Here is a 27765-nt window from a genome sequence, read left to right on the forward strand (position 1 = left end):
GTTTAACGCTTACATTTCAAAAAACATCAATAAGTTTCATTTCCTCAGAAATGATTCTTATGGCTTCCTACAGAAGCTCAGCCCACATCCTGTTTATTATCTCATGCAAAACAGGTGAAGCCAGGTTTATCTCTCCTCGTACAGAAGTCACCCACTGCAAAGCTGACATGGCAGGATTTTGTGAGTTTTCATATTTCACTGATTAACTTGAGTCTTTCAGTTTAATGAGATAGAGACCGATCAGTTTGGTAATTTTTCTCCACTTTATTTGTTTCGTTAACAGGTGATTACCTCTTTTTTAGTTACCTCATTGACGTTTGTGAGTATTCATTTCCTCCATCATTTCTCTTCCTTTACACTAATCAGAAAAAAATTTAACCAATGCATTTAAAACAGAACAGCTGAGGGGAGCCTAAAGAGTTTTGTGTGTGTGTGTGTGTTTCACCAACAGGTAATGACATTTATGAAGTGCGTGAGACCGTTTGTAAGTTCTAATTTCTTTGATTCCTACAATCCTGTTGCTCCCATAGTCTGTCAGTGTTTGCATAGTTAAATAAATTAGCAGATGTTAGCAGCATGGGCAGCTCAGATCACGTATTGCTTTATTTGATTCTGTTTTGTGTTTTTTGAACAGGTAAGTGTGCAGTCGTAGGCGCAGGTGAGAAAAACTGCACATCTTTTGGACATGTGGCATCATAACCTGTGGCAACACTCTTATAATAATTAAAGCTGCAAGCAGCGTTAGACGGGTCCTCGGGCTCCTGCCGGTTTTCCCTCCAATGTGTCCAACAAAATAAGACGAACATTTTGGTGGTGGTTTCATCTGTCTACAACATTCCTAGCCCCAGGTTAGGGCTGTTTTGGTGTGTGTAGGCTGGAAATGAGCCTAATGGCTCTGAGAGAATATTATGGGATGTCTGGGAGTCAGTTGATACCATGGCAACGTATCCTCTGCTATGCTGAATGACATCACCTGCTGCATGCTTGGAATTCTAATTAGCGTGACAGAACCCCAAACAGAGTGGAGACTGAGAGTTTATCAGGCATGTAATGTAAAGAAGTCCTCACAGAGTCCACAATTTTAACCCAATCTGTGTCAAAAATATCATATTTGATAGTAGAGCTTGTGAGGAATCCATTTTTGGCATTTTCAAAGCTGTACGAGTTATACTTTTTTCTCTAGAAGCCCTTATGTGTCACAACACCGGTGAAAGAGTGCTCAAAATGGATTTTTTTATTTTAGAGACATGTCTGAACTACTTGTCCTGTAGGCCACAATGTTGGCTTAATCTGTGTAAAAATATCATATGGTTGTAGGGAATTTTGTCAGGAATCCAACCATGTAATTTTTAAAGCTCTATGACTTTTAGTTTTTTGTCTAGAGGCCCAAATGCGGCACTAGTAGAAGTACTAGTAGTGAGTGTTTTGACCTGAAATCTGTTCTCCTCATCTGCTAACATGGAGAAATCCTAAATTGGCCAAAAGCGGTCGGCGACTTTGAGGGCTCGCCATTCGAAAACCGGGCCCGAAACAACAACTTCCCCCACAACTTTTGGAGAGCAGGGTCTGGTCTGTCATGTGATGGTAGTCTCAAACCTGTACCATTTTTGGTTTTAGAGGAGAAAATTTTTGCAGAAAGGTTTAAAAAAATTTTTTTTTTATTTTGGCGGGCAAATAGCCGGCTTCCTGTTGGAGATAGGTCCAGGGTAGCAGCGTATGATTTTTGGGTCTCGATGACACGAACGTTTTGGTGTTGGTTTCATCTCTCTACGACATTCCTAGCCCGAGCTAGGGCCCTTAGCGTGTGCCTAGGTGGCGCTGTTGAGCTTTTTATGGGATGTAGGGGGTCATGTTTGGTATTTTCTCGAATTTTTCCGCGTTCCTGATGTGCGTGCCAATTTTGGTGAGTTTTTGAGCATGTTTAGGGGGTCAAATTAGCATTCGTTGCAGGGCGGAATAATAAGAAATTAAAGCTGCAAGCAGCATTAGACGGGTCCTCGGGCTCCTGCCGGTTTTCCCTCCAATGTGTCCATCAAAGTAAGACGAACATTTCTGCGTTGGTTTCATCTCTCTACGACATTCCTAGCCCCAGTTAGGGCTGTTTTGGTGTGCATAGGGTGAAAGTGAGCCTAATGGCTCTGAGAGAATATTATGGGATGTCTGGGAGTCAGTTGATACCATGGCAACGTATCCTCTGCTGTGCTGAATGACATCACCAGCTGCATGCGTGGAGTTCTAATTAGCGTGACAGAACCCCAAACAGAGTGGAGACTGAGAGTTTATCAGGCATGTAATGTAAAGAAGTCCTCACAGAGTCCACAATTATACTCCAATCTGTGTCAAAAATATCATATTTGATAGAAGGGCTTGTGAGGAATCCATTTTTGGCATTTTTAAAGCTGTACGAGTTTTACTTTTTTCTCTAGAAGCACAAATGCGTCACAAGACAGATGGAAGAGTGCTGGAAATGGATTTTTTATTTATGAGAAACGGCCCAACTACTTGTCCTGTAAGTCACAATGTTGGCTTAATCTGTGTAAAAATATCATGTTGTTGTAGGGGATTTTGTCAGGAATCCAACCATGTAATTTTTAAAGCTCTATGACTTTTAGTTTTTTGTCTAGAGGCCCAAATGCGGCACTAGTAGAATGTGTGTTTTGACCCGAAATCGGTTCTCCTCATCTGCTAACATGAAGAAATCCTGAATTGGCCAAAAGCGGTCGGCGACTTTGAGGGCTCGCCATTCGAAAACCGGGCCCGAAACAACAACTTCCTTCACAACTTTTGTAGAGCAGGGTCTGGTCTGTCATGTGATGCAATTTTCATACCTGTACCATTTTTGGTTTCGGAGGAGAAAATTTTTGCAGAAAGGGTTCAAAAAATTTTTTTTTAATTTTGTGAGGCAAATAGCCGGCTTCCTGTTGGAGATAGGTCAAGGGTAGCAGCGTGTGATTTTTGCGTCTCGATGATACGAACGTTTTGGTGTTGGTTTCATCTCTCTACGACATTCCTAGCCCGAGCTAGGGCCCTTAGCGTGTGCCTAGGTGGCGCTACAGAGCTTATTATGGGATGTCGGGGGTTTATTTTTTTATTTTATAAAATTTTCGGAGCTACACAATATGTGTGCCAATTTTGGTGAGTTTTTGAGCAAGTTTAGGGGTTCAAATTAGATGAAACGCGTAGGGCGGAATAATAATTAAAGCTGCAAGCAGCGTTAGACGGGTCCTCGGGGCTCATGCCGGTTTTGCCCTACTATCATGGTATTGGCCCCACTGTGTCCAACAGAATAAGACGAACATTTTGGTGGTGGTTTCATCTCTCTAGGACATTCCTAGCCCCAGTTAGGGCTATTTTGCTGTGCATAGGTGGAAGTGAGCCTAATGGCTCTGAGAGAATATTATGGGATGTCAGGGAGTCAGTTGATACCATGGCAACGTATCCTCTGCTATGCTGAAGAGAAATAGCCAACTTCCTGTCTGGGAAAGGTCAGGGTGTCAGCAAATAATTTGTTCGTCTTAATGAGATGAACATTTTGATGTTGGTTTAATTTCTCTAGGACATTCCTACTGGCTGCTATAGCTGTTTTAGTGTGTCTAGATGTGGACAGAGGGAATATTATGGGATGTTTGGTATTATATTGAAGAGTTTGATGCTTGAAATGTGTGTGCCAATTTTGGTGAGTTTTTGAGCATGTTCAGGGGTCTAATAAGCACTTTAATGGAGTAGAGAGTCATTGGTGCCTCTGCTGAGTCATGTGACCAGCTGCAAGAAAGTCCTAATCAGTGTGTGACATCATCACAGGAATGCAGCAGCCCTGGGGGAGGATTTCCGAAATGAAAGAACTACTCATCCTGTAGGCCAGAATGTTGACCTAATCTGTGTTAAAATATGATTTTCTTGAAGAACATTCTGTGAGGAATCCAACCATGTCATTTTTAAAGCTGTGCGACTTTTACTTTTTTGTCTAGAGGCCCAACTGCTCAGCGAGGGCTGCTCTCCCATCTGTTAACATTGCGTGGTCGGCGACTTTGAGGGCTCGCCATTCGAAATCCGGGCCAGAAACAACAACTTCCTCCACAACTTTTGTAGAACAGGGTCTGGTCTGTCATGTGAGGCAATTTTCAAGCTTGTATCATTTTTGGTTATTGACAAGTTAATGTTTGTAGAAAGGCTAAAAATTCTGAAAACTCTTATTTTGGCGGGCAAATTGCCGGCTTCCTGTTGGAGCAACGCAAAAATACCTCCTATATTTTTTGTGCGTCTCAATGAGAGGAACGTTTTGGTGTTGGTTTCATCTCTCTACGACATTCCTAGCCCCAGCTAGGGCTGTTTAAGTGTGTGTTTTAGAGGTTTTTGATCTAGAGAGCTTATTATGGGATGTTGGGTGTTAATTTTTTTATTTTATCAAATTTTTTGGCACTCACAATATGTGTGCCGATTTTGGTGAGTTTTCGAGCATGTTTAGGGGGTCTAATTAGCGTTCAAAGCGCGTGTGGAATAATAATAATAAGAAAGAAACGCAGCAGGAACAATAGTGCCCTCGGCCTTCGGCCGAGGGCACCTTCTAGCCCTGCTAGAAGGTGCCCTGGCTCAGGCCGAGGACCCTAATAAGAAAGAAACGCAGCAGGAACAATAGTGTCCTCCGCCTTCGGCAGAGGGCACCTTCTAGCCCTGCTAGAAGGTGCCCTCTGCTCAGGCCGAGGACCCTAATTAAAGCTGCAAGCAGCGTTAGACGGGTCCTCGGGCTCCTGCCGGTTTCCCCTCCAATGTGTCTAACAAAATGAGACGAACATTTCGGCGTTTGTTTCATCTCTCTACGACATTCCTAGCCCCAGTTAGGGCTGTTTTGGTGTTCATAGGGTGGAAGTGAGTCTAATGGCTCTGAGAGAATATTATGGGATGTCGGGGAGTCAGTTGATACCATGGCAACGTATCCTCTGCTATGCTGAGTGACATGAGCAGCTGGATGCGTGGAGTTCTAATTAGCGTGACAGAGGATAAGTAGAGTGGAGAGGGGGGTTTAAGAAAAACTTCTGGTGATGAAATCCTCACAGAGTCCACAATTTTACCCCAATCTGTGTCAAAAATGTCATATTTGATAGTAATTTTTGTCAGGAATCCATTTTTGGCATTTTTGAAGCTGTACGAGTTATACTTTTTTCTCTAAAAGCACAAATGCGTCACAATACAGATGGAAGAGTGCTAGAAATGGATTATGCATTTTAGAGAAATGGCCAAACTACTTGTCCTGTAGGCCACAATGTTGGCTTAATCTGTGTAAAACTATCATGTGGTTGTAGGGAATTTTGTCAGGAATCCAACCATGTAATTTTTAAAGCTCTATGACTTTTAGTTTTTTGTCTAGAGGCCCAAATGCGGCACTAGTAGAATGTGTGTTTTGACCTGAAATCGGTTCTCCTCATCTGCTAACATGGAGAAATCCTAATTCGGCTGAAAGCGGTCGGCAGCTTTGAGGGCTCGCCATTCGAAAACCGGGCCCGAAACAACAACTTCCTTCACAACTTTTGTAGAGCAGGGTCTGGTCTGTCATGTGATGCAATTTTCATAACTGTACCATTTTTGGTTTCAGAGGAGAAAATTTTAGCAGAAATTGTTAAAAAAAAAATTTTTAATTTTGTGAGGCAAATAGCCCGCTTCCTGTTGGAGATAGGTCCAGGGTAGCAGTGTATGATTTTTGCGTCTCGATGACACGAACGTTTTGGTGTTGGTTTCATCTCTCTACGACATTCCTAGCCCGAGCTAGGGCTCTTAGCGTGTGCCTAGGTGGCGCTATTGAGCTTATTATGGGATGTCAGGGGTCATGTTTGGTATCAAATCGCAATTTCACGCGATCCTGATGTGTGTGCCAATTTTGGTGAGTTTTCGAGCATGTTCAGGGGGTCTAATTTGCGTTCTCGGGGCGGGTGGAATAATAAGAAATTAAAGCTGCAAGCAGCGTTAGACGGGTCCTCGGGGCTCATGCCGGTTTTGCCCCACTGTCACGGGATTGGCCCCAATGTGTCTAACAGAATACGACGAACATTTTGGTGGTGGTTTCATCTTTCTAGGACATTCCTAGCCCCTGTTAGGGCCGTTTTAGTGTGCCTAGTTGGCGCTGTAGAGCATATTATGGGATATTGGGGGTCATTGTAAGTATCATATGGGAATTTAGGGCGCTCAAAATGTGTGTGCTAATTTTGGTGAGTTTCTGAGCATGCTTGGGGGTGTTATAAGCAATCAAAAAATGTAGGAATGGGAAAAAATGTGTGGAAATATTTCTTTGAAGAGAAATACACAACTTCCTGTCTGGGGAAGGTCAGGTTGTCAGCATATAATTTTTTCGTCTCAATGAGATGAACATTTTGAGGTTGGTTTGATCCCTCTAGGACATTCCTGCTGGCTGCTATGGCTGTTTTAATGTGTCAGAATGTGGACAGAGGGAATATTATGGGATGTTTGGTATTATATTGAAGAGTTTGATGCTTGAAATGTGTGTGCTGATTTTGGTGAGTTTTTGAGCATGTTTAGGGGGTCTAATAAGCACTTTAATGGAGGAGAGAGTCATTGTTGCCTCTGCTGAGTCATGTGACCAGCTGTGTGGAGCTCCTAATCAGTGTGTGACATCATCACAGAAGTGCAGGAGGATCAAATTCCGAAGGGACAAACTTCTCATCCTGTAGGCCAGAATGTTGACCTAATCTGTGTAAAAATATGATTTTCTTGAAGAACATTTTGTGAGGAATCCAACCATGTCTTTTTTAAAGCTGTGCGACTTTTTTGTCTAGAGGCCCAACTGCTCAGCGAGGGCTGCTCTCCCATCTGTTAACATTGCGTGGTCGGCGACTTTGAGGGCTCGCCATTCGAAAACCGGGCCCGAAACAACAACTTCCTTCACAACTTTTGTAGAGCAGGGTCTGGTCTGTTATGTGAGCCAATTTTCATGCCAGTACCATTTTTGGTATTGACAAGTTAATGTTTGTAGAAAGGCTTAAAATTCTGAAAACTCTTATTTTGGCGGGCAAATTGCCAGCTTCCTGTGCGAGATAGGCAAAAAACACCTCCACCCTTTTTTGTGCGTTTCAATGAGATGAACGTTTTGATGTTTGTTTCATGTGTCTACGACATTCCTGGCCCGAGCTAGAGGCATTTTTGTGTGTTTTTGTCTGTTTTTTAGAGGTTTTTTGGCTCTAGAGAGATTATTATGGGGTGGCGGTGGTCATATTTGGTATCAAACGTAAATTTTGGGCGCCCATAATGTGTGTGCCAAATTTGGTGAGTTTTTGAATATGTTAAGTGGACCTAATAAGCGATTTACTGGAGTGCGGAATAATAATAATAATAAGAAAGAAACGCAGCAGGAACAATAGTGCCCTCGGCCTTCGGCCGAGGGCACCTTCTAGCTTGCTAGAAGGTGCCCTGGCTCAGGCCGAGGACCCTAATTAAAGCTGCAAGCAGCATTAGACGGGTCCTCGGGGCTCATGCCGGTTTTGCCCTACTATCATGGTATTGGCCCCACTGTGTCCAACAGAATAAGACAAACATTTTGGTGGTGGTTTCATCTCTCTAGGACATTCCTAGCCCCAGTTAGGGCTATTTTGCTGTGCATAGGTGGAAGTGAGCCTAATGGCTCTGAGAGAATATTATGGGATGTCAGGGAGTCAGTTGATACCATGGCAACGTATCCCTCTGCTAGGCTGAAGAGAAATAGCCAACTTCCTGTCTGGGAAAGGTCAGGGTGTCAGCAAATAATTTTGTCGTCTTAATGAGATGAACATTTTGATGTTGGTTTGATCTCTCTAGGACATTCCTACTGGCTGCTATGGCTGTTTTAGTGTGTCTAGATGTGGACAGAGAGCATATTATGGGATGTTTGGTATTATATTGAAGAGTTTGATGCTTGAAATGTGTGTGCCAATTTTGGTGAGTTTTTGAGCATGTTCAGGGGGTCTAGTAAGCACTTAAATGGAGGAGAGGGTCATTGTTTCCTCTGCTGAGTCATGTGACCAGCTGTGTGGAGCTCCTAATCAGTGTGTGACATCATCACAGAAGTGCAGGAGGATCAAATTCCCAGAAAAGGGACAAACTTCTCCTGCCGGTTTTCCCTCCATAGTCCAACAAAATGAGATGAGCATTTTGGCGTTTGTTTCATCTCTCTATGACATTCCCAGCCTCAGTTATGGCTGTTTTGTTGTCAATAGGCTTTAGTGTCAAAAATATCATATTTGATAGTAGAGCTTGTGAGGAATCCATTTTTGGCATTTTTAAAGCTGTACGAGTTACACTTTTTTCACTAGAAGCACAAATGCGTCACAAAGCCGGTGGAAAAGTGCTAGAAATGGATTTTTTACTTTAGAGAAATGGCCGAACTACTTGTCCTGTAGGCCACAATGTTGGCTTAAAAATAATTAATTATAGACGGGTCCTCGGGCTACTGCCGGTTTTCCCTCCAATGTGTCCAACAAAATGAGACAAACATTTTGGCATTTGTTTCATCTCCCTACGACATTCCTAGCCCCAGTTAGGGCTGTTTTGGTGTGTGTAGGCTGGAAGTGAGCCTTATGGCTCTGAGAGAATATTATGGGATGTCAGGGAGTCAGTTGATACCATGGCAACGTATCCTCTGCTATGCTGAATGACATCACCTGCTGCATGCTTGGAATTCTAATTAGCGTGACACGAGTGTGACTAGTGCCTTGAGGGAGTTTTTATCAGGCATCTAATGTAAAGAAATCCTCACAGAGTCCACAATTTTAGTCCAATCTGTGTCAAAAATATCATATTTGATAGAAGAGCTTGTGAGGAATCCATTTTTGGCATTTTTAAAGCTGTACGAGTTATACTTTTTTCTCTAGAAGCACAAATGCGTCACAAAAAAGATGGAAGAGTGCTGGAAATGGATTTTTTATTTATGAGCAACGTCCAAACTACTTGTCCTGTAGGACACAATGTTGGCTTAATCTGTGTAAAAATATCATGTGTTTGTAGACAATTTTGTCAGGAATCCAACCATGTAATTTTTAAAGCTCTATGACTTTTAGTTTTTTGTCTAGAGGCCCAAATGCGGCACAAGTAGAAGTACTAGTAGTGAGTGTTTTGACCTGAAATCGGTTCTCCTCATCTGCTAACATGGAGAAATCCTAAATTGGCCAAAAGCGGTCGGCGACTTTGAGGGCTCGCCATTCGAAAACCGGGCCCGAAACAACAACTTCCCCCACAACTTTTGTAGAGCAGGGTCTTGTCTGTCATGTGATGGTAGTCTCAAACCTGTACCATTTTTGGTTTTAGAGGAGATAATTTTTGAAGAAAGGGCAAAAATGCAGAAAACTCTTATTTTGAAAGGCAAAATAGCCGGCTTCCTGTTGGAGATAGGTCCAGGGTAGCAGCGTATGATTTTTGCGTCTCATTGAGCTGAAAATTTTGGTGTTGGTTTCATCTCTCTACGACATTCCTAGTGGCGGCTAGGGCCGTTTTTGTGTGTTTTTTTATATTTTTTTTAGAGGTTTTTTGGCTCTAGAGAGAGTATTATGGGATGTCGGGGGTCATGTTTGGTATTTTATCGAATTTTTTGGCGATCCTGATGTGCGTGCCAATTTTGGTGAGTTTTTGAGCATGTTTAGGGGGTCAAATTAGCGTTCATTGACGGTGTGGAATAATAAGAAATTAAAGCTGCAAGCAGCGTTAGACGGGTCCTCGGGCTCCTGCCGGTTTTCCCTCCAATGTGTCCAACAAAATGAGATGATCATTTTGGCGTTGGTTTCATCTCTCTACGACATTCCTAGCCCCAGTTAGGGCTGTTTTGGTGTGCATAGGTGGAAGTGAGCCTTGTGGTTCTGAGAGAATATTATGGGATGTTGGGGACTCAGTTGATACCATGGCAACGTATCCTCTGCTGTGCTGAGTGACATCACCAGCTGCTGCATGGAATACCTAATCAGTGTGTGTCATCATCACAGGAATGCAGCAGCCCAAGGGGAGGATCAAATCCCCCAAACAAAGGAACAAACATCTCATCCTGTAGGCCAGAATGTTGACCTAATCTGTGTCAAAATATACATATCTTATATGAAATTCCGCGAGGAATCCAACCATGTCATTTTTAAAGCTGTGCGACTTTTACTTTTTTGTCTAGAGGCCCAACTGCTCAGCGAGGGCAGCTCTCCCATCTGTTAACATTGCGTGGTCGGCGACTTTGAGGGCTCGCCATTCGAAAACCGGGCCCGAAACAACAAATTCCCCCACAACTTTTGTAGAACAGGGTCTGGTCTGTCATGTGAGCCCATTTTCATGCCGGTACCATTTTTGGTTATTGACAAGTTAAATTTTGTAGAGAGGCTTAAATTTCAGAAAACTCTTATTTTGGCGGGCAATTTGCCGGCTTCCTGTTGGAGCTACGCGAAAATACCTCCTATATTTTTTGTGCGTCTCAATGAGACGAACGTTTTGATGTTGGTTTCATGTGTCTACGACATTCCTGGCCAGAGCTAGAGGTATTTTTGTGTGTTTTAAAGGTTTTTTGGCTGTAGAGAGATTATTATGGGATGTCGGGGGTCATGTTTGGTATTTTCTTGAATTTTTCCGCGATCCTGATGTGCGTGCCAATTTTGGTGAGTTTTCGAGCATGTTCAGGGGGTCTAATTTGCGTTCTCGGGGCGGGTGGAATAATAATGAAGAAAAAAGAAACGCAGCAGGAACAATAGTGTCCTCCGCCTTCGGCGGAGGACACCTTCTAGCCCTGCTAGAAGGTGTCCTCTGCTCAGGCCGAGGACCCTAATTAAAGCTGCAAGCAGCGTTAGACGGGTCCTCGGGCTCCTGCCGGTTTTCCCTCCAATGTGTCCAACAAAATGAGATGATCATTTTGGCGTTGGTTTCATCTCTCTACGACATTCCTAGCCCCAGTTAGGGCTGTTTTGGTGTGCATAGGTGGAAGTGAGCCTTGTGGTTCTGAGAGAATATTATGGGATGTTGGGGACTCAGTTGATACCATGGCAACGTATCCTCTGCTGTGCTGAGTGACATCACCAGCTGCTGCATGGAATACCTAATCAGTGTGTGTCATCATCACAGGAATGCAGCAGCCCAAGGGGAGGATCAAATCCCCCAAACAAAGGAACAAACATCTCATCCTGTAGGCCAGAATGTTGACCTAATCTGTGTCAAAATATACATATCTTATATGAAATTCCGCGAGGAATCCAACCATGTCATTTTTAAAGCTGTGCGACTTTTACTTTTTTGTCTAGAGGCCCAACTGCTCAGCGAGGGCAGCTCTCCCATCTGTTAACATTGCGTGGTCGGCGACTTTGAGGGCTCGCCATTCGAAAACCGGGCCCGAAACAACGAATTCCCCCACAACTTTTGTAGAACAGGGTCTGGTCTGTCATGTGAGCCAATTTTCATGCCGGTACCATTTTTGGTTATTGACAAGTTAAATTTTGTAGAGAGGCTTAAATTTCAGAAAACTCTTATTTTGGCGGGCAATTTGCCGGCTTCCTGTTGGAGCTACGCGAAAATACCTCCTATATTTTTTGTGCGTCTCAATGAGACGAACGTTTTGATGTTGGTTTCATCTCTCTACGACATTCCTGGACCGAGCTAGAGCCATTTTTGTGTGTTTAAGAGTGGTTTTTAGAGGTTTTTTGGCTCTAGAGAGATTATTATGGGATGTCGGGGGTCATGTTTGGTATCAAACGAAAATTTTGGGCGCATAGAACATGCGTGCCAATTTTGGTGAGTTTTTGAGCATGTTTAGGGGTTCTAATAAGCGATTCACTGGAGGAGGGAAGAAGAAAAAAGAAACGCAGCAGGAACAATAGTGCCCTCGGCCTTCGGCCGAGGGCACCTTCTAGCCCTGCTAGAAGGTGCCCTGGCTCAGGCCGAGGACCCTAAAAAGAAACGGACGAGGAACAATAGTGCCCTCCGCCTTCGGCGGAGGGCACCTTCTAGCTCTTGCTAGAAGGTGCCCTCTGCTCAGGCCGAGGACCCTAATTAAAGCTGCAAGCAGCATTAGACGGGTCCTCGGGCTCCTGCCGGTTTTCCCTCCAATGTGTCCCACAAAATGAGACGAACATTTTGGCGTTTGTTTCATCTCTCTACGACATTCCTAGCCGCAGTTAGGGCTGTTTTGGGGTGACTAGGCTTTAGTGAGCCTACTGGCTCTGAGAGAATATTATGGGATGTCAGGGAGTCAGTTGATACCATGGTAACGTATCCTCTGCTATGCTGAATGACATCACCTGCTGCATGCTTGGAATTCTAATTAGCGTGACACGAGTGTGACTAGTGCCTGGAGGGAGTTTTTATCAGGCATCTTATGTAAAGAAATCCTCACAGAGTCCACAATTTTACCCCAATCTGTGTCAAAATATCATATTTGATAGTAGAGCTTGTGAGGAATCCATTTTTGGCATTTTTAAAGCTGTACGAGTTATACTTTTTTCTCTAGAAGCCCTTATGTGTCACAACACCGGTGGAAAAGTGCTCAAAATGGATTTTGTTATTTTAGAGACATGTCTGAACTACTTGTCCTGTAGGCCACAATGTTTGCTTAATCTGTGTAAAAATATCATATGGTTGTCGGAAAATTTGTCAGGAATCCAACCATGTAATTTTTAAAGCTCTATGACTTTTAGTTTTTTGTCTAGAGGCCCAAATGCGGCACTAGTAGAATGTGTGTTTTGACCTGAAATCGGTTCTCCCCATCTGCTAACATGGAGAAATCCTAAATTGGCCAAAAGCGGTCGGCGACTTTGAGGGCTCGCCATTCAGAAACCGGGCCCGAAATAACAACTTCCTTCACAACTTTTGGAGAGCAGGGTCTAGTCTGTCATGTGATGGTAGTCTCAAACCTGTACCATTTTTGGTTTTAGAGGAGAAAATTTTTGCAGAAAGGTTTAAAAAAAATTATTTTTTATTTTGGCGGGCAAATAGCCGGCTTCCTGTTGGAGATAGGTCCAGGGTAGCAGCGTATGATTTTTGCGTCTCGATGACACGAGCGTTTTGGTGTTGGTTTCATCTCTCTACGACATTCCTAGCCCGAGCAAGGGCCCTTAGCGTGTGCCTAGGTGGCGCTATTGAGCTTATTATGGGATGTCGGGGGTCATGTTTGGTATTAAACGAAAATTTTGGGCGCATAGAACCTGTGTGCCAATTTTGGTGAGTTTTTGAATATGTTTAGGGGTTCTAATAAGCGATTCACTGGAGGAGGGAAGAAGAAAAAAAAATTAAAGCTGCAAGCAGCGTTAGACGGGTCCTCGGGCTCCTGCTGCTTTTCCCTCCGATGTGTCCAACAAAATGAGACGAACATTTTGGCGTTTGTTTCATCTCTCTATGACATTCCTAGCCCCAGTTAGGGCTGTTTTGGTGTGTGTGGGGTGGAAGTGAGCCTAATGGCTCTGAGAGAATATTGTGGGATGTAGGGGAGTCAGTTGATACCATGGCAACGTATCCTCTGCTGTGCTGAATGACATCACCTGCTGCATGCGTGGAGTTCTAATTAGCGTGACAGAACCCCAAACAGAGTGGAGACTGAGAGTTTATCAGCCATCTAATGTAAAGAAATCCTCACAGAGTCCACAATTTTACCCCAATCTGTGTCAAAAATATCATATTTGATAGAAGGGCTTGTGAGGAATCCATTTTTGGCATTTTTAAAGCTGTACGAGTTATACTTTTTTCTCTAGAAGCCCTAATGTGTCACAACAACCGTGGAAGAGTGCTCAAAATGGATTTTTTATTTTAGAGAAATGGCCTAACTACTTGTCCTGTAGGCCACAATGTTGGCTTAATCTGTGTAAAAATATTATGTTGTTGTAGGGGATTTTGTCAGGAATCCAACCATGTCATTTTTGAAGCTGTATGACTTTTAGTTTTTTGTCTAGAGGCCCAAATGCGGCACTAGAAGAAGTACTAGTAGTGAGTGTTTTGACCTGAAATCTGTTCTCCTCATCTGCTAACATGGAGAAATCCTAAATTGGCCAAAAGCGGTCGGCGGCTTTGAGGGCTCGCCATTCGAAAACCGGGCCAGAAACAACAACTTCCTACAGAACTTTTGTAGAGCAGGGTCTAGTCTGTCATGTGATGGAAGTCTCAAACCTGTACCATTTTTGGTTTCAGAGGAGAAAATTTTTGCAGAAAGGGGAAAAAAAAAATTTTTTTTATTTTGTGAGGCAAATAGCCGGCTTCCTGTTGGAGATAGGTCCAGGGTAGCAGCATATGATTTTTGCATCTTGATGACACGAGCGTTTTGGTGTTGGTTTCATCTCTCTACGACATTCCTAGCCCGAGCTAGGGCCCTTAGCGTGTGCCTAGGTGGCGCTATAGAGCTTATTATGGGATGTTGGGGATCATGTTTGGTATTAAACGAAAATTTTGGGCGCCCATAATGTGTGTGCCAATTTTGGTGAGTTTTCGAATTTGTTAAGAGGACCTAATAAGCGATTTACTGGAGTGCGGAATAATAATAATAAGAAAAAAGAAACGCAGCAGGAACAATAGTGTCCTCGGCCTTCGGCCGAGGACACCTTCTAGCTCTTGCTAGAAGGTGCCCTCTGCTCAGGCCGAGGACCCTAATTAAAGCTGCAAGCAGCGTAAGACGGGTCCTCGGGGCTCATGCCGGTTTTGCCCTACTATCATGGTATTGGCCCCACTGTGTCCAACAGAATAAGACGAACATTTTGGTGGTGGTTTCATCTCTCTAGGACATTCCTAGCCCCAGTTAGGGCTATTTTGCTGTGCATAGGTGGAAGTGAGCCTAATGGCTCTGAGAGAATATTATGGGATGTCAGGGAGTCAGTTGATACCATGGCAACGTATCCTCTGCTATGCTGAAGAGAAATAGCCAACTTCCTGTCTGGGAAAGGTCAGGGTGTCAGCAAATAATGTGTTCGTCTTAATGAGATGAACATTTTGATGTTGGTTTGATCTCTCTAGGACATTCCTACTGGCTGCTATGGCTGTTTTAATGTGTCAGAATGTGGACAGAGGGAATATTATGGGATGTTTGGTATTATATTGAAGAGTTTGATGCTTGAAATGTGTGTGCCGATTTTGGTGAGTTTCTGAGCATGTTGAGGGGGTCTAATAAGCACTTTAATGGAGGAGAGAGTCATTGTTGCCTCTGCTGAGTCATGTGACCAGCTGTGTGGAGCTCCTAATCAGTGGGTGACATCATCACAGGAATGCAGCAGCCCTGGGAGAGGATCAAATTTCCAAGATGAAAGAACTACTCATCCTAGACCAGAATGTTGACCTAATCTGTGTAAAAATATGATTTTCTTAAAGAACATTTTGTGAGGAATCCAACCATGTCATTTTTAAAGCTGTGCAACTTTTACTTTTTTGTCTAGAGGCCCAAATGCTCAGCGCGGGGCTGCTCTCCCATCTGATAACATTGCGTGGTCGGCGACTTTGAGGGCTCGCCATTCGAAAACCGGGCCCGAAACAACGAATTCCCCTACAACTTTTGTAGAACAGGGTCTGGTCTGTCATGTGAGGCAATTTTCAAGCCTGTACCATTTTTGGTTATTGACAAGTTAATGTTTGTAGAAAGGCTAAAAATTCTGAAAACTCTTATTTTGGCGGGCAAATTGCCGGTTTCCTGTTGGAGCAACGCAAAAATACCTCCTATATTTTTTGTGCGTCTCAATGAGACGAACATTTTGATGTTGGTTTCATGTGGCTACGACATTCCTGGCCCGAGCTAGAGGCATTTTTGTGTGTTTTAAAGGTTTTTTGGCTGTAGAGAGATTATTATGGGATGGCGGGAGTCATGTTTGGTATTAAACGAAAATTTTCAGCATCCATAATGTGTGTGCCAATTTTGGTGAGTTTTTGAATATGTTTAGGGGTTCTAATAAGCGATTCACTGGAGGAGGGAATAATAAGAAAAAAAAAAAAGAAACGGACGAAATACAATAGTGCCCTCCGCCTTCGGCGGAGGGCACCTTCTAGCTTGCTAGAAGGTGCCCTCTGCTCAGGCCGAGGACCCTAATTAAAGCTGCAAGCAGCGTTAGACGGGTCCTCGGGCTCCTGCCGGTTTTCCCTCCAATGTGTCCAACAAAATCAGACGAACATTTTGGTGTTTGTTTCATCTCTCTACGACATTCCTAGCCCCAGTTAGGGCTGTTTTGCTGTGCATAGGTGGAAGTGAGCCTTGTGGCTCTGAGAGAATATTATGGGATGTCAGGGAGTCAGTTGATACCATGGCAACGTATCCTCTGCTATGCTGAAGATAAAATAGCCAACTTCCTGTCTGGTAAAGGTCAGGGTGTCGGTGTATTTTTTTTTATCTCAATGAGATGAACATTTTGACGTTGGTTTAATCTGTCTAGGACATTCCTCCGGGCTGCTATGGCTGTTTGAATGTTGTAGATGTGGACAGAGAGCATATTATGGGATTTTTGGTATTTTATTGAAGAGTTTGATGCTTGAAATGTGTGTGCCAATTTTGGTGAGTTTTTGAGCATGTTGAGGGGGTCTAATAAGCACTTTAATGGAGGAGAGAGTCTTTGTTTCCTCTGCTGAGTCATGTGACCAGCTGTGTGGAGCTCCTAATCAGTGTGTGACATCATCACAGATGAGATTCCCAAATGACAAACTTCTCATCCTGTAGGCCAGAATGTGGACCTAATCTGTGTCAAAATATACATATCTTATATGAAATTCCGCGAGGAATCCAACCATGTCATTTTTAAAGCTGTGCGACTTTTACTTTTTTGTCTAGAGGCCCAACTGCTCAGCGAGGGCTGCTCTCCCATCTGTTAACATTGCGTGGTCGGCGACTTTGAGGGCTCGCCATTCGAAAACCGGGCCCGAAACAACGAATTCCCCCCCAACTTTTGTAGAACAGGGTCTGGTCTGTCATGTGAGCCAATTTTCATGCCGGTACCATTTTTGGTTATTGACAAGTTAAATTTTGTAGAGAGGCTTAAATTTCAGAAAACTCTTATTTTGGCGGGCAAATTGCCGGCTTCCTGTTGGAGCTACGCGAAAATACCTCCTATATTTTTTGTGCGTCTCAATGAGACGAACATTTTGATGTTGGTTTCATCTCTCTACGACATTCCTGGACCGAGCTAGAGCCATTTTTGTGTGTTTAAGAGTGGTTTTTAGAGGTTTTTTGGCTCTAGAGAGATTATTATGGGATGTCGGGGGTCATGTTTGGTATCAAACGAAAATTTTGGGCGCATAGAACATGCGTGCCAATTTTGGTGAGTTTTTGAGCATGTTTAGGGGTTCTAATAAGCGATTCACTGGAGGAGGGAAGAAGAAAAAAGAAACGCAGCAGGAACAATAGTGCCCTCGGCCTTCGGCCGAGGGCACCTTCTAGCCCTGCTAGAAGGTGCCCTGGCTCAGGCCGAGGACCCTAATTAAAGCTGCAAGCAGCGTTAGACGGGTCCTCGGGGCTCATGCCGGTTTTGCCCTACTATCATGGTATTGGCCCCACTGTGTCCAACAGAATAAGACGAACATTTTGGTGGTGGTTTCATCTCTCTAGGACATTCCTAGCCCCAGTTAGGGCTATTTTGCTGTGCATAGGTGGAAGTGAGCCTAATGGCTCTGAGAGAATATTATGGGATGTCTGGGAGTCAGTTGATACCATGGCAACGTATCCTCTGCTATGCTGAAGAGAAATAGCCAACTTCCTGTCTGGGAAAGGTCAGGGTGTCAGCAAGTAATTTGTTCGTCTTAATGAGATGAACATTTTGATGTTGGTTTGATCTCTCTAGGACATTCCTACTGGCTGCTATGGCTGTTTTAATGTGTCAGAATGTGGACAGAGGGAATATTATGGGATGTTTGGTATTTTATTGAAGAGTTTGATGCTTGAAATGTGTGTGCCGATTTTGGTGAGTTTTTGAGCATGTTCAGGGGGTCTAATAAGCACTTTAATGGAGGAGAGAGTCATTGTTGCCTCTGCTGAGTCATGTGACCAGCTGCAAGGAACTCCTAATCAGTGTGTGACATCATCCCACAAGTGCAGGAGGATCAAATTCCGAAGGGACAAACTTCTCATCCTGTAGGCCAGAATGTTGACCTAATCTGTGTCAAAATATGATTTTCTTGAAGAACATTTTGTGAGGAATCCAACCATGTCATTTTTAAAGCTGTGCGACTTTTACTTTTTTGTCTAGAGGCCCAACTGCTCAGTGAGGGCTGCGCTCACATCTGTTAACATTGCGTGGTCGGCGACTTTGAGGGCTCGCCATTCGAAAACCGGGCCCGAAACAACGAATTCCCCCACAACTTTTGTAGAGCAGGGTCTGGTCTGTCATGTGAGGCAATTTTCATGCCGGTACCATTTTTGGTTATTGACAAGTTAATGTTTGTAGAAAGGCTTAAAATTCTGAAAACTCTTATTTTGGCGGGCAAATTGCCGGCTTCCTGTTGGAGCAACGCAAAAATACCTCCTATATTTTTTGTGCATCTCAATGAGATGAACATTTTGGTGTTGGTTTCATGTGTCTACGACATTCCTGGCCCGAGCTAGAGGCATTTTTGTGTGTTTTTGTCTGTTTTTTAGAGGTTTTTTGGCTCTAGAGAGATTATTATGGGATGTCGGGGGTCATGTTTGGTATCATTACGCAATTTTTTGCAATTGTGAGGTGCGTGCCAATTTTGGTGAGTTTTTGAGTATGTTTAGCAGGTCTAATTTGCGTTCAAAGACGGTGCGGAATAATAAGAAAAAAAAAAAAAAAGAAACGCAGCAGGAACAATAGTGCCCTCGGCCTTTGGCCGAGGGCACCTTCTAGCCCTGCTAGAAGGTGCCCTGGCTCAGGCCGAGGACCCTAATTAAAGCTGCAAGCAGCGTTAGACGGGTCCTCGGGCTCCTGCCGGTTTTCCCTCCAATGTGTCCAACAAAATGAGACGAACATTTCAATGTTTGTTTCATCTCTCTACGACATTCCTAGCCCCAGTTAGGGCTGTTTTGGTGTGCATAGGGCGGAAGTGAGCCTAATGGCACTGAGAGAATATTATGGGATGTCAGGGAGTCAGTTGATACCATGGCAACGTATCCTCTGCTAGGCTGAATGACATGAGCAGCTGCATGCTTGGAGTTCTAATTAGCGTGACAGAGGAGAGGTAGAGTGGAGAGGGGGGTTTAAGAAAAACTTCTGGTGATGAAATCCTCACAGAGTCCACAATTTTACCCCAATCTGTGTCCAAAATATCATATTTGATTGAAGGGCTTGTGAGGAATCCATTTTTGGCATTTTTAAAGCTGTATGAGTTATACTTTTTTCTCTAGAAGCACCAATGCGTCACAAAACCGCTGGAAAAGTGCTAGAAATGGATTTTGGATTTTAGAGCAATGTCCGAACTACTTGTCCTGTAGGCCACAATGTTGGCTTAATCTGTGTGAAAATATCATATGGTTGTAGGGAATTTTGTCAGGAATCCAACCATGTCATTTTTAAAGCTCTATGACTTTTAGTTTTTTGTCTAGAGGCCCAAATGCGACACTAGTAGAATGTGTGCTTTGACCTGAAATCGGTTCTCCTCATCTGCTAACATGGAGAAATCCTGAATCGGCCAAAAGCGGTCGGCGGCTTTGAGGGCTCGCCATTCGAAAACCGGGCCCGAAACAACAACTTCCTGAACAACTTTTGTAGAGCAGGGTCTAATCTGTCATGTGATGGTATTTTCAAGCATGTACCATTTTTGGTTTCAGTGGGTTTAATTTTTGCAGAAAGGCTAAAAATGCCAAAATCTCTTATTTTGGCGGGCAAATTGCCAGCTTCCTGTTGGAGCTACGCGAAAATACCTCCTATATTTTTTGTGCGTCTCAATGAGCTGAACGTTTTGGTGTTGGTTTCATCTCTCTGCGACATTCCTGGCCCAAATTAGAGGCATTTTTGTGTGTTTTTGTCTGTTTTTTAGAGGTTTTTTGGCTCTGTAGAGATTATTATGGGATGGCGGGAGTCATGTTTGGTATCAAACGTAAATTTTGGGCGCCCATAATGTGTGTGCCAATTTTGGTGAGTTTTTGAATTTGTTTAGTGGACCTAATAAGCGATTTACTGGAGTGCGGAATAATAATAATAATAATTAAAGCTGCAAGCAGCGTTAGACGGGTCCTCGGGCTCCTGCCGGTTTTCCCTCCAATGTGTCAAACAAAATGAGAGGAACATTTTGGCGTTTGTTTCATCTCTCTGCGACATTCCTAGCCCCAGTTAGGGCGGTTTCGCTGTGCATAGGTGGAAGTGAGCCTTGTGGCTCTGAGAGAATATTATGGGATGTCAGGGAGTCAGTTGATAGCATGGCAAAATATCCTCTGCTATGCTAAAGAGAAATAGCCAACTTCCTGTCTGGGAAAGGTCAGGGTGTCGGTGTATTTTTTTTATCTCAATGAGATGAACATTTTGACATAGGTTTAATCTGTCTAGGACATTCCTCCGGGCTGCTATGGCTGTTTGAATGTTGTAGATGTGGACAGAGAGCATATTATGGGATTTTTGGTATTTTATTGAAGAGTTTGATGCTTGAAATGTGTCTGCCAATTTTGGTGAGTTTTTGAGCATGTTGAGGGGGTCTAATAAGCACTTTAATGGAGGAGAGAGTCATTGTTGCCTCTGCTGAGTCATGTGACCAGCTGTGTGGAGCTCCTAATCAGTGTGTGACATGATCACAGAAGTGCAGTAGGATGAGATTCCCAAAGGGGACAAACTTCTCATCCTGTAGGCCAGAATGTTGACCTAATCTGTGTCAAAATATACACGTCTTATATGAAATTTCGCGAGGAATCCAACCATGTCATTTTTAAAGCTGTGCGACTTTTACTTTTTTGTCTAGAGGCCCAACTGCTCAGCGAGGGCTGCTCTCCCATCTGTTAACATTGCGTTGTTGGCGACTTTGAGGGCTCGCCATTCGAAAACCGGGCCAGAAACAACAACGTCCTGAACAACTTTTGTAGAGCAGGGTCTGGTCTTTCATGTGAGCCAATTTTCATGCCGGTACCATTTTTGGTTATTGACAAGTTAATGTTTGTAGAGAGGCTTAAATTTCAGAAAACTCTTATTTTGGCGGGCAAATTGCCGGCTTCCTGTTGGAGCTACGCGAAAATACCTCCTATATTTTTTGTGCGTCTCAATGAGACGAACGTTTTGATGTTGGTTTCATGTGTCTACGACATTCCTGGCCCGAGCTAAAGGCATTTTTGTGTGTTTTAAAGGTTTTTTGGCTGTAGAGAGATTATTATGGGATGGCGGGAGTCATGTTTGGTATCAAACGAAAATTTTGTGCGCCCATAATGTGTGTGCCAATTTTGGTGAGTTTTTGAATATGTTTAGGGGTTCTAATAAGCGATTTACTGGAGTGCGGAATAATAATAAGAAAAAAGAAACGCAGCAGGAACAATAGTGCCCTCGGCCTTCGGCCGAGGGCACCTTCTAGCCCTGCTAGAAGGTGCCCTGGCTCAGGCCGAGGACCCTAATTAAAGCTGCAAGCAGCGTTAGACGGGTCCTTGGGCTCCTGCCGGTTTTCCCTCCAATGTGTCCATCAAAATAAGACGAACATTTCGGCGTTGGTTTCATCCCTCTACGACATTCCTAGCCCCAGTTAGGGCTGTTTTGGTGTGCATAGGGTGAAAGTGAGCCTAATGGCTCTGAGAGAATATTATGGGATGTCTGGGAGTCAGTTGATACCATGGCAACGTATCCTCTGCTATGCTGAATAACATCACCAGCTGCATGCTTGGAATTCTAATTAGCGTGACACGAGTGTGACCAGAGGCTGGAGGGAGTTTTTATCAGCCATCTAATGTAAAGAAATCCTCACAGAGTCCACAATTTTACCCCAATCTGTGTCAAAAATATCATATTTGATAGAAGGGCTTGTGAGGAATCCATTTTTGGCATTTTTAAAGCTGTACCAGTTTTCCTTTTTTCTCTAGAAGCACAAATGCGTCACAAGACAGATGGAAGAGTGCTGGAAATTGATTTTTTATTTATGAGAAACGTCCGAAGTACTTGTCCTGTAGGTCACAATGTTGGCTTAATCTGTGTAAAAATATCATGTTGTTGTAGGGGATTTTGTCAGGAATCCAACCATGTAATTTTTAAAGCTCTATGACTTTTAGTTTTTTGTCTAGAGGCCCAAATGCGGCACTAGTAGAATGTGTGTTTTGACCTGAAATCGGTTCTCCTCATCTGCTAACATGGAGAAATCCTGAATCGGCCAAAAGCGGTCGGCGACTTTGAGGGCTCGCCATTTGAAAACCGGGCCCGAAACAACAACTTCCTGAACAACTTTTGTAGAGCAGGGTCTCATCTGTCATGTGAGGCAGTTTTCAAGTCGGTCACATTTTTGGTTTCAGATGGTATAATTTTTGAAGAGAGGGTAAAAATTTTTTTTTTTATTTTGATAGGGTTAAATAGCCGGCTTCCTGTTGGAGATAGGTCAGGGGTGTCAGCGTATGATTTTTTCGTCTCAATGACACGAGCGTTTTGGTGTTGGTTTCATCTCTCTACGACATTCCTAGCCCGAGCTAGGGCCCTTAGCGTGTGCCTAGGTGGCGCTATTGAGCTTATTATGGGATGTAGGGGGTCATGTTTGGTATTTTCTCGAATTTTTCCGCAATCCTGATGTGCGTGCCAATTTTGGTGAGTTTTCGAGCACGTTTAGGGGGTCTAATTAGCGTTCATTGACGGTGTGGAATAATAATTAAAGCTGCAAGCAGCATTAGACGGGTCCTCGGGCTCCTGCCGGTTTTCCCTTCAATGTGTCCGACAAAATAATATGAACATTTCGGCGTTTGTTTCATCTGTCTACGACATTCCTAGCCCCAGTTAGGGCTGTTTTGGTGTGCATAGGGTGAAAGTGAGCCTAACGGCTCTGAGAGAATATTATGGGATGTCAGGGAGTCAGTTGATACCATGGCAACGTATCCTCTGCTATGCTGAGTGACATCACCTGCTGTATGCTTGGAATTCTAATTAGCGTGACACTAGTGTGATTAGACTGTAGAGAGAGAGTTTATCAGCCATCTAATGTAAAGAAATCCTCACAGAGTCCACAATTTTACCCCAATCTGTGTCAAAAATATCATATTTGATAGAAGGGCTTGTGAGGAATCCATTTTTGGCATTTTTAAAGCTGTACGAGTTATACTTTTTTCTGTAGAAGCCAAAATGCGTCACAAACCGGTGGAAAAGCGGTGGAAAAGTGCTAGAAATGGATTTTTTATTTTAGAGCAATGTCCTTACTACTTGTCCTGTAGGCCACAATGTTGGCTTAATCTGTGTAAAAATATCATATGGTTGTAGGGAATTTTGTCAGGAATCCAATCATGTCATTTTTGAAGCTGTATGACTTTTAGTTTTTTGTCTAGAGGCCCAAATGCGGCACTAGTAGAAGTACTAGTAGTGAGTGTTTTGACCTGAAATCTGTTCTCCTCATCTGCTAACATGGAGAAATCCTGAATTGGCCAAAAGCGGTCGGCGACTTTGAGGGCTCGCCATTTGAAAACCGGGCCCGAAACAACAACTTCCTTCACAACTTTTGTAGAGCAGGGTCTGGTCTGTCATGTGATGGTAGTCTCAAACCTGTACCATTTTTGGTTTCAGAGGAGAAAATTTTTGCAGAAAGGGAAAAAATGCAGAAAACTCTTATTTTGAAAGGCAAAATAGCCAGCTTCCTGTTGGAGATAGGTCCAGGGTAGCAGCGTATGATTTTTGCAGCTCGATGACACGAGCGTTTTGGTGTTGGTTTCATCTCTCTACGACATTCCTAGCCCGAGCTAGGGCCCTTAGCGTGTGTTTTTTTGTTTTATTTTTTGAGGTTTTTTGGCTCTAGAGAGAGTATTATGGGATGTCGGGGGTCATGTTTGGTATCAAATCGCGATTTTTGGCGCTGGCAATGTGTGTGCCAATTTTGGTGAGTTTTTGAGCATGTTTAGTGGGTCTAATTTGCGTTCTCGGGGTGCGTGGAATAATAAGAAATTAAAGCTGCAAGCAGCGTTAGACGGGTCCTCGGGCTCCTGCCGGTTTTCCCTCCAATGTGTCCATCAAAATAAGACGAACATTTCGGCGTTGGTTTCATCTCTCTACGACATTCCTAGCCCCAGTTAGGGCTGTTTTGGTGTGCATAGGGTGAAAGTGAGCCTAATGGCTCTGAGAGAATATTATGGGATGTCTGGGAGTCAGTTGATACCATGGCAACGTATCCTCTGCTGTGCTGAATGACATCACCTGCTGCATGCTTGGAATTCTAATTAGCGTGACACCAGTGTGACTAGAGGCTGGAGGGAGTTTTTATCAGCCATGTAATGTAAAGAAATCCTCACAGAGTCCATAATTTTACCCCAATCTGTGTCAAAAATATCATATTTGATAGTAGAGCTTGTGAGGAATCCATTTTTGGCATTTTTAAAGCTGTACGAGTTGTACTTTTTTCTTTAGAAGCCCTAATGTGTCACAACACCGGTGGAAGAGTGCTCAAAATGGGTTTTGTATTTTAGGGAAATGGCCGAACTACCTGTCCTGTAGGTCACAATGTTGGCTTAATCTGTGTAAAAATATCATATGGTTGTAGGGAATTTTGTCAGGAATCCAACCATGTAATTTTTAAAGCTCTATGACTTTTAGTTTTTGGTCTAGAGGCCCAAATGCGGCACTAGTAGAATGTGTGTTTTGAGGTGAAATCGGTTCTCCTCATCTGCTAACATGGAGAAATCCTAAATCGGCCAAAAGCGGTCGGCGGCTTTGAGGGCTCGCCATTCGAAAACCGGGCCCGAAACAACAACTTCCTTCACAACTTTTGGAGAGCAGGGTCTAGTCTGTCATGTGATGGTAGTCTCAAACCTGTACCATTTTTGGTTTCAGAGGAGAAAATTTTAGCAGAAATTGTTTAAAAAAAAATTTTTTAATTTTGTGAGGCAAATAGCCGGCTTCCTGTTGGAGATAGGTCCAGGGTAGCAGCGTATGATTTTTGCGTCTCGATGACACGAACATTTTGGTGTTGGTTTCATCTCTCTACGACATTCCTAGCCCGAGCTAGGGCCCTTTGCGTGTGCCTAGGTGGCGCTATTGAGCTTATTATGGGATGTCGGGGGTCATGTTTGGTATCATTACGCAATTTCACGCGATCCTGATGTGCGTGCCAATTTTGGTGAGTTTTTGAGCATGTTCAGGGGGTCTAATTTGCGTTCTCGGGGCGGGTGGAATAATAATAAGAAAAAAAAAAAAGAAACGCAGCAGGAACAATAGTGCCCTCGGCCTTCGGCCGAGGGCACCTTCTAGCTCCTGCTAGAAGGTGCCCTGGCTCAGGCCGAGGACCCTAATAAGAAAGAAACGCAGCAGGAACAATAGTGTCCTCCGCCTTCGGCGGAGGACACCTTCTAGCCCTGCTAGAAGGTGTCCTCCACTCAGGCCGAGGACCCTAATAAGAAAGAAACGCAGCAGGAACAATAGTGCCCTCGGCCTTCGGCCGAGGGCACTTTCTAGCTTGCTAGAAAGTGCCCTCTTCCTTTGGCCGAGGACCCTAAAAAGAAACGCAGCAGGAACAATAGTGTCCTCCGCCGAAGGCGGAGGACACCTTCTAGCCCTGCTAGAAGGTGCCCTCCGCTCAGGCCGAGGACCCTAAAAAGAAACGGACGGAAAACAATAGTGCCCTCGGCCTTTGGCCGAGGGCACCTTCTAGCTCCTGCTAGAAGGTGCCCTGGCTCAGGCCGAGGACCCTAATGAACGCTTTTTATTTGTTTGTTGCAGGAGGAGTCGTGACTGTTACCTTCACTCCTGTCTTACTGGCTGCCATAGGTTTCACCTCAGGTGGAATATTGGGAGGCTCCATCGCTGCCAAACTGATGTCTATTCTTGCTGTTTCTAACGGGGGAGGAGTAGTAGCAGGAGGCCTGGTTGCATTTTTACAATCAATAGGTAAACTTAAATATTCATTTCTATGTTCCTTTTTAACCACAATCTGTCTGTAGTCAGCACAGATATTCCCACAGATCCAGAAAGAATGTGTTAGAAAATAAAAACATGTTTTTTTTAAAAAAATAACAGACTTGGTCCTGAGTTAAACTCAAAGTCAAGAGGTCTCAGAAAACAATGATATTTTTTTGTATCAGTGTCTATATTTAGAAAGTAACTGCTGTCACTGGACATCTGAGAACAGAAACGTCATAAACAAATGCCCTCAAGTGTTAAACCTGCTCTACACTGTTTTCCCAAATCAATGGAAACCATTGAAAAGAACACATTTTATCCAGATACACTGAGCTTAATGTTAAGTGTGGATTAAACACTTGATTTGTATAGACCAAGCAGTGTCAAACAGAATGAAAGGTCTGCAGCTCCTGAGTCTCATATCATCTCCCTTTAGGTGCTACAGGACTGACAACAACTGCCGCTGGAGTGGTTGGTACATTTGGAGGAATAATTGGATATCTTCTGTCAGGCATTTGTGGCCAAAACGAAACTCAACCTTTACCCCCCTCAGACTCTTTTTGCCGTCCTGGTGTCATCTGTCTGTAATCAGATATTTAAACACAGATCTGGAGAGAGTGTGTTTAAAAAATGGAACTGCTTACATATTTTTGTTTGGTGAAATAACTTCGATTACATTTAACCTAAAAACACTAAGTGGTTAATGTAAATGTAATTTGCCTTATCTTAATCCAATCATTAAAAATGGTCATTTATCTTACAAACCACTTTTCTCTCCTTAGAAAATTCTGAGAACAATAGTAATCTTTTCATGTGCTCATCTACCACACACATTCACACATTCACACATTCACACATTCACACATTCACACATTCACACATTGATTAAAGCATCTTTAACGGGGCAAGCTAAAAGAACTGACTGTGAGCAGTGATGTATAAGGGTTTTTCTAATGCAGATTTGATTGGGTGACACATTTTGATCAAACCTGAAACCATTGAGATGACGACTTTACTAGATTTTTTTTTTCTTATGCTGTTTCGTTCTGCAAATGAATAAAATCAATTGTCTTTAAACTAAATCAACTTTTCTGTTATTTTCATTTCTTAAAGTATCACTAAATGATCTACTCAAAGGTCTCTGTTAGGGCTGAGCAATTAATCGAATTGAAACCGACATCGCAAAATAATAGACTGCAGTTTTCAAATCGCAAAGGCTGCAATTCAAAAATAAATGTACACAGACCTGGAGGGAGTACAGAAACCAGAACTCTTTCTTCCTTAAAAAACAGCAAAAGTCAATATGCTATTTTTTTCTGGCAAAAAGACGCTGTGAGCTACAGATACCCATCCAGTAGAATGATCAAGACTGGCAGAGCCATACCCCTTTTTCACTTTATTCTGCATCTTTTTGTTACTCTTACTGACAACTGAAAGCCACTAAAATTTCACAGAGTTCCTTTTTTTTCAATTAAAAAGTGCAGAAAAAACTTATTTGTTAACAGTATCCTTTGTTGTGTTGGTCATACTATAGAATGACTTAGAGCTTTTGTTTAGCTAATAAAAAAGAAGAAATGCCCCCCCCCCCCAAAAAAAAAATAAAAAATAAAAATAAAATAAAAATAATAATAATAATAATAATAAATAAATAGTATGCTAAAACACAATCACAAAATTGGTCCAAAAAATTGCAATTCAATTATTTTCCGAAATCGTTCAGCCCTAGTCTCGTACACTGAGTGCTGTAAGGCTGAACATAGGCAGTGTGGTTCTCTGCACTTACCATGTAATGCTAACGTGTTAATCATGACAGAGCTGACATGCTCATGTTCAAGAAGATGATGACAATGTTGAGCCCAGAGTGTCAAATTGCCTTACATGA

The 27765-nt window shown here is 43.2% G+C and overlaps 1 protein-coding gene across 1 annotated transcript; it reads left to right on the forward strand.

Moving 5' to 3' along the window:
* Nucleotides 1–116: 116 nt before the first annotated feature.
* Nucleotides 117–26885, forward strand: LOC141806971 (interferon alpha-inducible protein 27-like protein 2A). The gene is made up of 6 exons (XM_074692715.1): nt 117–180; nt 284–319; nt 452–484; nt 635–658; nt 25704–25871; nt 26320–26885. Exons 1-6 carry the CDS (start codon nt 168–170, stop codon nt 26469–26471), a joined length of 426 nt encoding a protein of 141 aa, XP_074548816.1. The 5' UTR covers nt 117–167; the 3' UTR covers nt 26472–26885.
* Nucleotides 26886–27765: the final 880 nt, after the last annotated feature.

This window comes from Halichoeres trimaculatus, unplaced genomic scaffold (assembly GCF_033239565.1).
Source record: "Halichoeres trimaculatus isolate MK-OKI-2021-1 unplaced genomic scaffold, fHalTri1.1 fHalTri1_scaffold_17, whole genome shotgun sequence".
Taxonomy (NCBI): domain Eukaryota; kingdom Metazoa; phylum Chordata; class Actinopteri; order Labriformes; family Labridae; genus Halichoeres; species Halichoeres trimaculatus.

Coding starts and splice junctions, on each gene's coding strand:
- LOC141806971 (XM_074692715.1), top strand. Junction 485..634: donor TGAAGTGCGTGAGACCGTTT/GTAAGTTCTAAT, acceptor TTTTTTGAACAG/GTAAGTGTGCAGTCGTAGGC. Junction 25,872..26,319: donor TGCATTTTTACAATCAATAG/GTAAACTTAAAT, acceptor ATCTCCCTTTAG/GTGCTACAGGACTGACAACA.